Source organism: Clupea harengus, chromosome 2 (assembly GCF_900700415.2).
Source record: "Clupea harengus chromosome 2, Ch_v2.0.2, whole genome shotgun sequence".
Classification (NCBI taxonomy): Eukaryota; Metazoa; Chordata; class Actinopteri; order Clupeiformes; family Clupeidae; genus Clupea; species Clupea harengus.
The window spans coordinates 10353792-10363791 of record NC_045153.1 but is presented as its reverse complement, the minus strand read 5'-3'; the positions used below and the strand labels follow the sequence as shown (position 1 = coordinate 10363791).

General features: G+C 47.3%; 1 protein-coding gene across 2 annotated transcripts in view; it reads right to left on the bottom strand.

Moving 5' to 3' along the window:
* The window catches only part of gli2a (GLI family zinc finger 2a), a 101501-nt gene that overhangs the window by 12947 nt on the left and 78554 nt on the right, over positions 1–10000 (bottom strand). For both annotated transcript variants that reach the window (XM_031582297.2, XM_031582302.2), the window contains exons 6-9: positions 5614–5815; positions 4338–4545; positions 2364–2474; positions 144–272 (exon numbers count right to left, since the gene is read on the bottom strand). In XM_031582297.2, the coding sequence (XP_031438157.1) occupies positions 144–272; positions 2364–2474; positions 4338–4545; positions 5614–5815 (650 nt within the window). The remainder of the gene's footprint in view (positions 1–143; positions 273–2363; positions 2475–4337; positions 4546–5613; positions 5816–10000) is intronic.

Sequence of the window (10000 nt, the reverse complement as noted above, 5' to 3'; positions counted from 1 at the left end):
GAGGACATTCCTGCTCTTTGATGGGGCCGTAGTGCCATGCTGGGTCCTCTCGTGAGTCAGGGAAAAGTATGCAAAAGGACGAAAGCTGTGTTTTGAGTTGGGAGTGTTTTTTTTTTTCTTTTCTTTTCTTTTGTCGGACTTACATGCACGAGCTGGTCCTGGGTGTCGTACTCCTTGGTGCAGCCCTCCCAGTGGCAGTTGGTCTCGTACACGGCCTCAGGCTCCTGCTTGCACTCGTCTTTATCCAGCTCCTCTCGCAGGTCAATGTGGTCCTGAGGAAACACACACTCACAATATTAGAATCAAAGCATACATTATCTACATTACATTTATCTCAAGGTTGAAGGTTTCTTTTTCTGCCAGTGAGACCAACCCCTCTGTATCAGTGTAGAACATAGAATACATGGAAAGTTCCGGAGTCCTAGAAGACAGAAACAAACTCTAGAGCCAGAATCCATATTCATAGTTACTGGATGAATTTGTACAGTGTTTGACGGTTCTATCAACTCCAGAACCTGTGGCTGGGCGTGGGTGCAGAGGCCCATCTCTCTGATGTCGCTTCCTAAGGCCACACTTCCCCCGAGCGTCTGGCAACGTTCAGCAGGCTTTTAAGCCCTTTTAAGCGATGTCTTTATTAGACTTAAAAGGCACACACAGGGCCTCTAATGTGGGGAGGGGAGAGGAGGGCCCCACTGCCACATCCAATATCACCTCTAACTCCCGCAATGCATTTAGCCGCAGGATGGCGATGGCAATGAAAAACACTGACTGTCTGGATAAGAGATCAGCACTCAACGCACACAGAAAAAAAAAAGTACGAGTGAATGAGTTAATGCAGTTGCTTGTTTTTATTAGGGCAAGGTTGAAGCGTAGCGACACGACTGCAAAAAAAGTTAGCCGCGATCCACAGAGGCAAAAGCGCCGGCTCGAGAGTGGCCTTGCAGTGGTGAGACCGACTCGACCGTGCTGACGATGGCGGTTTGTTTTTTTATAAGGCATCCGTCCGCCTGTTCTGTCCCATTACGGCATCCCCATCAATTCATCCCCGTCCCATAGATCATCCCAGCCGCCCCGCCCTATGCATCACCACACTCCACTGTCACAGCATGAGAAAGCCGTCGGACATTCATCAAAGGACAACGAGAGAGAGAGAGAGAGAGAGAGGGAGAGAGAGAGAGAGAGAGAGAGAGAGCAGAGGAGGAAGAGAGGGTTCGACATGGGTATGGCAGATCAGTACTGAGGATGAGGAGGCCCCTTTAGGTAGTAATGCTGGGGTGATTTGTCACCCTGAGTCTCCTCGTGAAGCGGGCTGTCCGACGCTTGGCACAGGGAATGGATGGATGGTGAGCTGTCACAAGCTGCTTCCGAGAGGAGAGTTTTTCCCCCCTCTTCCTTTCTGTGTATTCAGAAGAACAAGTGACCAGGGGATTGCGTATTTCCCAATGCTCATTGATCAGAATGGCAGGCCTGCTGATAGTCTCCAGAGGAGCTCATGGCTTTGTCTTTCACCCCCCCCCCCCCCCCCCTCCCTGGGTCAATACCTGTCATGTCATATCCCCGTTTGTGTCATCTCTCTCTCCACAAAAAAAAGGCCATGCTCTAGATTGTAGATGGTAAAACTTTCACACCTTCAACACAGTTAAACTGGGTCTGAGATGACAACGGAAAGCCATCTCTTTTTGGCCCCAGAATATCACAATCTCAGACACAACTTTGTTGAGCGTTCCATGGTCTGTACCAGTATGCAGTTCCATCCATTTACTTTAGGAACACAAGAACAACACCCCAAGATCCACTTCAGTATGCAAACGGTGACTTGTAAGACCAGAGGGACCCTTATACACCTCATGCATATGTATAACAAGCCACACTTCGCACCCCATTCACTCCTCCTCCTCATCACGTTATCTTATCTTCACACCTTCCAACGCGAGTGGCCTCGCATTAATTGTATGCACCCTGCTCTTGAGGGTGCATACTAAACCTGTTTTAGTATGCTACTGTTCAAAAGGGTTAAAGCTGATGTAATACGGTGAAATACTCTGTACTCTGTACTCTGTTGGAGTTGAAACACTGGTTAATCTAAACACTAGCCAAGGTTAATCCGTTTTATGACCCACCGACAGTTCTCCTTTGTAAACTTTCCATTGATCAGGGTTCATAAATATACAACAATCAGGCTTGAAATTAGAAATGAGTTTGCACTAAGATTGAGAATGAGGTGGTAGGTTAGGGAGTCTTCAACCGGCCTCTACAACTGACATCTGCACCAAATTCATACTCATTACCTGTCTGAGTGAGGGTGGTGATTGGCTGAGACTCATTACCTGTCTGAGAGAGGGAGGTGATTGGCTGAGACTCACCTGAGAGCAGGGGGAGATGGGCCGAGGTCCGTCTGCTTCTGTCTTCACCTTGGTCCTCTTGGTGATCATGGGGTTGACTGTGCTGCTGACGGCCGACTCACCAGCAGCATTCTGACGGAGAGAGAGCGAGAGTGAAAGAAAGAAAGAAAGAGAGAGAGAGAGAGAAATAAAGAGAGAGTGAGAGAGACTTTTATTTTTAATATCCCTTTGTTGGAACATTGTTTTCGGAGCAAACTTGTTTCACCTCACTGGCCTGTCACAACATGAGAAAGTCATAGCACATTCATCAAAGGACAACATAAGAAAGTCATAGCACATTCATCGAAGGACAACATAAGAAAGTCATAGCACATTTATCAAAGGACAGCTAGAGACAAGAGAGACTGAAGGGGGAGGAAGAAAAAGGGAGAGAGAGAGAGAGAGGGAAAGAGAAACAGATAAAATGGGACAGACGTGCAGGAGAGCATACCAGAAAGAGTGGGAGAAGCGAGGGAACATGAAGAAAAGAGAGAAAGAGTGGGAGAAGCGAGGGAACATGAAGAAAAGAGAGAAGGAGTGAACACAGAAGAGTGTGGTAGAGAGAGACGAGTAAGACAAGAGAAGACAAAAGAGAGACAGACTGTCGTCAGTCACACCAAGTCATCGGTCTGGCAGTGACATTGAGGTGATGATGTCAACGCCACAAGGCACCCCAAACACCCCCCCCCCCGAGCCCGTGTTTGAGGGGGCGACCCGCCTCGGAGACTAAACAGTTTAGACTGTGCGGCGCGCATCCGTCAGATGGAAATATGAAGAGAGAAATTATTAGCCCCGAGAGTCCGTGCTGTGAGGGCACTTTGATCCTCTGAAGAACCCTTCACACAACAGACTCAGCGCTGCTTTTCAGTGTGGACTCTCACCACAGAGACACTTGGAAAAGAAAAGAGAGAGTGTGTGTGTGTGTGTGTGTGTGTGTGTGTGTGTGTGTGTGTGTTTCTCAGATCCCACCCAACCACTATAGAGCTGTGTGGTGGCCCATGTTTTCAATAACTCAGTAACTCTTGACATGGTTTGCTGGAGACCAGACAGGGGGAAATGTGTTTCTTATCACCAAAGCAGTGAGTGTGTGTGTGTGTGTGTGTGTGTGTGTGTGTGTGTGTGTGTGTGTGTGTGTGTGTGTGTGTGTGTGTGTTTCTTATCACCACAGCAGTTAATATGTGTGCGGGTGTGTGTGCATCTGTGCGTCTGTGTGTTTTAAAACAGGACTGAAATAGAAATAGAAGTGTGTGTGTCTACATGTGTGCGGGTGTTTCTGTATATATATATATTAGTGTGTGTGTGTGTGTGTGTGGGTCAGTATTATTCATCCCTGGGTCGGAGATGTTTATGCTGTATGTAGCCAAAGTGTTTATATTTCATAGTGGACGTGGGGGAGTCACTCTCTCCCCATCCGGTCTAGTGCAGATTGGGCTGCTGGTTGAGGACACCAGGCAGAAACAGACATACTTCCAGGGTGATGTATATTGTCAGGGACTTTCGTTTTCTTTTGGAACATTTTGTTTTCTCTTGCAATAAAATCTAAGATTTAACTTAACCTTGCATAAACAGAGGGCCTACAAGGCTCAGACCAGGGGTGCTATTGGGGGGGGTCTTACGTCATCCACAAATCAGCAAATCTTTTCACAATGAAATAAATACACATGCTTATAAATAAGTCATTAATAAATAACATCATTATTAGTGTGAAGATAGCATCTCCTAGATGGGTGTCCAGTCAAACATCCAGACATAGACATACAGTCAGAATTTTTCTGATTAACCTTTTTTTTTTTGCAACTGGCGTTGATCAACAAATAGGCTTTTTCATCTTTTTCACTTGTGGATTTAAAAGCCTTTTTTAAGTGTCTTTAGTGAAGTCACTTCTACACAGACATCTGACTGACAATTCTACCACAGGCTCGTCTGTGGTCCGCTGCGTCGGTCGGTCGGTCTCACCTGGACACACTCTCCCGGGATGGTGGTGGTGGTGTTGGGGACGGGGTGGGGGGCGGCGGCGACCCCCAGATGCGGCTGTCGGCTGATGAGGGAGGCGGAGTGCTGCAGGAGGGGCGGGGTGTGTCCGAAGGCACTCAGACCCCTCTGGTGAGACAGCAGCTGCTGGTAGGCCACGGGAGTGATGGGGTGGGGGAACGTGAACGAGGGACTGGACGAGGAATAAACAAAATAAATGAATTAATCAATAAATATAATAATAATAATAATAATAATGATAAATAAAAAAGAGGAGAAGAGAAATGCACAGTGAATAGGTTGAGAAGCAGTAGAAAGAAAAAAAAAGAAAAAAGAAAAGATAAACAGATAAGGCAGAGTGAATGAGTGATTGAACTGATTAAGGTGTTTAAAGAGGTACTCAGTTGTTTGAATAAGACCTGCCTCCAGCAAATGTGTTTGTCAATAAGCAATCAATACAATGATGGTGAGTGATGTGGTTGAGAGAGGGTCTCTGAGGATCAATTGAGACTGTGAGCACTGTGGACTGTGTGTTTGGGCATATTTGAAGCACAAATAACTTCATCAATATCAATCAGCCATTAAGGGCAGTTCACAACTAGAGCTGAAATATCAGCTTATATTACACGCCTGTCTGGATCCACAGCAGGTCCCTCTGTAACGGAGATCTGCACTAAGAGGATTAGTTACTCTAATTGACCTGTTACAGTTTGGTGTCAACAACGCCGTTAGTTAGGTAACCAGAGCACACGCTGATACACACATGCACTGCTCTGACAGGAAGTGATGCCAGAGACCATCTAGGGACCATAGAATTCAGATTTCCATAAAGTAACTCTAGAAGGATCTCTGAGAACTATGCAATGAATGGATCTTTGTCACACCTTCAAGGTGAATAGTAATTAGGTGAAACAAATAGTAATTTTATAACAGTTTTCTGCTGTGAAGGCACCTTTTCGGACCTGTTTTTTTTTTAACAAATGGTGCTTCTTGTGAAAACTCTCATCTCATGTCCCAACACCCCCTGTACTATTCTTAAACATTCCACTGTTCTATACCCTAACATTCCACTGTACTATACCCTAACATTCCACTGTACTATACTCAAACATTCCACTGTACTATACTCAAACATGCCACTGTACTATACCCAAGCATTTCCCCCTAAGAGCTCATGCGTTCCCCTGTTAAGTAGGTTACTGTCGATTCAGAAGAGTGTGAGGCGTGAGGTGACTGAGTGCGGTGCGGTATGTGGCTGTACCTGATGCCCCCGACGGACAGGTGCCCGTAGGAGCTGCTGGCGGCGGAGCTGGAGCGGGAGTTGTTGATGTAGGCCACCAGGGAGTTGGGCGAGGTGCGGATCATGGTCTGCAGGTCGATGCTGGCATCTGAGATGGGCGAGATGGACAGAGCTCTCTTCCGGCTCAGACGGGGAGTGAGCCGAGGGCTGGGGAAACGGGACACTGTGTACGCACACACACACACACACACACACACACACACACAGCAACAAACAAAGACGCAGGCCACACACACACACACACACACACACAGGGAGGGAGAGAACAAACGAATGTTAGTCAGTCATAATTCCTCTTTCCCACCAGTCCTTTCTACTCTCTCCATGCCCTGCAGGTTTACATGAACTCAGGACCACAGACCGGAGCAGAAATCTCAATCGCCTCTCCTTATCTCCATCCCCTATCACTCTCACACAACCCCATAGACAGACCCCGGCCATGCATAATTAATCAGGCCAATCATTTGCAGTAATTACACTGATACCAATCTGATACCCAGCGCTCGCTGTAGCTTGCAGCATGCTAAGTAGAGGTAATTTAACAACATTGATTTTAGAATACAATTAAAGCTCTTAGCGGTGGTCGACTTGCGGGGACTTAAAAGTGGTGTGTGACTCTTGGGTAGGTCTGTGTTCCTGTGTTTCTTTATGGCTGTGTGTTTTGGGAGAAAGAAAAACAAACGGAGTGTGTTGAGTTGTTCCTATCTCTCCGCTCCGCAGCACTTTTAAAGACTTCTTTTGTAAAAGAGACGCTATTAAAACATGCTGACTTAAATGGCGCTTGACCCCCGGTGCGTGTGGAGAAGTGTATTTTTCCATTTGCCTCGTCTCGGAGAACATTTTTTGTCCTCCTCTGGCATCCGATCACTTGCACACTTCAACTGGGCTGAGTTATTATGAGGCAGCAGTTCATTTCATGCTCAGAATAGCTATCACACACACACACACACACACACACACACACACACACACACACACAAAAACACAAGTGCAGGAAAAACAACAGGCCCCAGTCATTCTTATTTCATTTGGGTGGTCGAAGAAACCTAGACTGGAGTATCGCACCAAGTATTGGACTAGGCCTCAGATGTGACTGTTTTCATGACGATCTTTGGGAACTTAGTAGCAAGCATAGAGCTGCCAACAAGAAAACCAAAAGGGGGAAAATGACAGCATGATCCCGTCTTAGTGAAATCTGTGTTCTGTGGGTGGTGGTGGGGGAGGAGGAGGAGGGGGGTAATGGAATTCTTATGTCTCTTAATCTCGACTTTAAGATATATTACGAGAACATTGTCAGCAGAATAAAAACAGATGCTAGAAAACATCCAACATCAGCTTGGATTGTACCAAGCAATACGTCATATTTTTGAGTCACTGCTGAAGAGTGTCAAATTGTACAAGGGTTCAATGTAGAATTATTTTGGAACACCTGTATAGGCGCAAAGGATCCTTCAAACCTAAAAGCTTTACATTTCTTTAGTTCAAAGATCCCTTCTACAAGAAAATAGGTTCTCCTTCTTAACCCAAACCTAACAACTGTTTTCGAAGAGTGTGGGAGAGCAGAGGGGTTTGGGATGTGTGTGTGTGTGTGTGTGTTTGTGTGTGTACGCGTGCACCTGTGTGCGTGCACTTGTGTGTGTGTGTGTGTGTGTGTGTGTGTGTGTGTGACACACTCACTCGTATGTGTTTGTATGTGTATGCGTGCACCTGTGTGCGTGCACTTGTGTGTGTGAGTGTGCGTATGTGTGAGTCTGTGTGTGTGTGTGTGTGTGTGTATGTGTGTGTGTGTGTGTGTGTGTGTGTGTATGTGTGTGTGTGTGTGTGTGTGTGTGTGTGTGTGTAGGGTAGCCGTCCAGCTGCTCTGTCCCCTGACAGGTGCTGGGCATTAGTCCTGGTGTGAGTAGAGACGTTGCAGGAGAGGGCCAACCGGCGATTAGACCCAACCGGGGGGGGGGGGGGGGCAGGGGGGGGTATTTGGGGGGGGTATCACCAGAGGTGCTGGCAACAGGAAGCTTCTAATGGCTCCCCTCTTTGCATGTTGTGCCAACACATGAGCACTTACAAAACACCAACCTGGGCCCCTGACTCGAGAAAATAAATAAATAAAATAAAATAAAACCGGCACCTTTAAAGCGTCTGCCAATGGCCAGATACTCATTGGCCAATTACGGAGTCCCCGTGGCTACACTTTGAACTTGAAGTGCTGGTATTCTCCTCACTGCCTTGTTCTCAATTATACCTCTCTCTCTCTCTCTCCCTCTTTCTCTCTCCCTCTTCCCCCCTTTCTCTCTCTCCCTCTCTTTCTGTTCAGAATCGCAATTGGTTAACTTCTAAAGTGAAGGCATATGAGAGTAGCTTGAGGGTTTTGTGCAAATGCAGGGGTTACACACACTGAGACAGAGAGAAAGAGAGAAAGAGAGAAAGAGAGAGAGAGAAAGAGAGAGAGAGATGTGAGGGGCAGACTTATGAAAGAGTTGGCAAAGACAACAGAAGGGCTTCTGGAATGTTCTTCGGTGAACCTCGTAAATAAAATGTGCCGCAGGCCATTAAGTTCAATCAAAGCAAGGAGGTAGGTGTTGAAGGGGCACAGGGGGCCCTGACTCCGCCGGCAAGCCAGACGCCATTCGCAAGGCGCCGGCCTAGTCTTCTCTGTGAATGACATAAACGCAGATTACCGTAGCTTTCACAGCTATGCTATCGCTAAAACGCTGGGTAGAGCCCAATGGGGGTGGGGGGGGGGGGGGGGCTGGCAGAGAGTAGGGCCCATTCATCATTCATTCTGAAGGCTCTGTGAGCGTTTGCTCTGGCCTGACATAACTGAGGACCCAGTTGACCCGACAGGGCAGGAGTAGCTGAGGAGGCCATCAGTGTTCATCACATCTGGCCTGCCTGCAGCCTCCCCTGGTGCGCACACACACACACACACACACACACTCTCTCTGTGATGGCCTGTTTTTATAGACGACGTCTGTAATTTAGGGGTCCAGCAGATTTGTGCAGGAGAGCACAAAACCAGATGTGTAGGGAGCGACGTGTGGCTTTCGGGGGGTGGCTGGTGATATGTGTGCGGGAGTCGTTCTGAGAGAGAGAGAAAGAAAGAGAGAGATACAGAGAAGCTGAGCAGCAAGAGAAATACAGAGAGATGGAGGGAGAGAAAGACCACACTAGAAAGAGAGAGTGAGGGAAAAAGAGAGACAGGAAATAGTGGGATAGAAAAAGAAAGAAAAAGCCTCACACAAAAGGTTTGATTGAAAAAGAGAGAGACAGAGAGAGCGAGAGAAAGAGAGACAGAGAGAGAGGGAGAGAGAGAGACAGAGAGAGAGACAGAGAGGGAGAGAGACAGAGGGAGAGACTGAGCAGCTCTGTTCCGTGCGAGTGGTGAGACTCTAATTGGGGGTATCTGGCCTGATATATGGCTTTATAATTACAGACTCCCCTTTGAGCACGTTTAGAAACAGAGGGGGCACAATTATTTTAAGCATGCAGCGCCCAGATACCGCTTTAATTGGGGGGGGGCCTTTTGTGGGAAACAAATGAGAATAATGTAATTGGAGGGCATTAATCCCTCTCTCTCTCTCCCTCTCTCGCTCACTCCACCAATCTCACCCTATGGCTCCTGCTACCCTCCATGCCCACCTGGAGCCCTGGGCTCTGGCATGCTGTGTGTGTGTGTGTTATGTGCCTGTGTGTGTCTGAGTTTTCTTTTGGCCGATAATTACCAGTTTTCAAGTAAAATTGATAAAAAAAATAAACGTTTTGCAACAGCCTGCAAAGTACTGCAAGCTAATACTACAGCAAGCTGAACCATGACTGGGCTACACTGGCTAGAGTTGGCTAGAGTTGAGTGGATTCTGCCTGTGCCAGGCGTGCCAGCAGAGGGGCATAGGGGCAGAGGGGCAGAGGGGCTTCTCTCTGCAGAATCCAATTAAGACGCCGCTGCGAAGTCATCAGGGGGAGGAGAGGGTGGAACGGCTTACGCGCATTGCAAGCTGCAAAGACACATTGCTCAATTGTTATTGTTTGTTTTGCTTAAATGTTACGGTTCAGTCAATAGTAAAAACTGACTTGAGGTTGCTGTCTTTCTTTCATCAGCTTTGGTGTTGTCCTAAAGTAACATACACTGTTATTGAAACGTGACCGGGGAGTTTCAAATTTGTCCGGTAAAATGAATTATTTCCAGACACTCGACTGGCAAAAGGAAGAATCCTTGCGTAAACCCTGATATGTGCGTGTGTGTATGTGTGCGCAGTCTGTGTGCATGTGTGTGTCTGGTATTTGTCATGCCCACTGATTGGCTGTGGGAGCGGGCCCAGGAGAGCGCCCCATGCCCTCTGACAGGCTTTGGGAG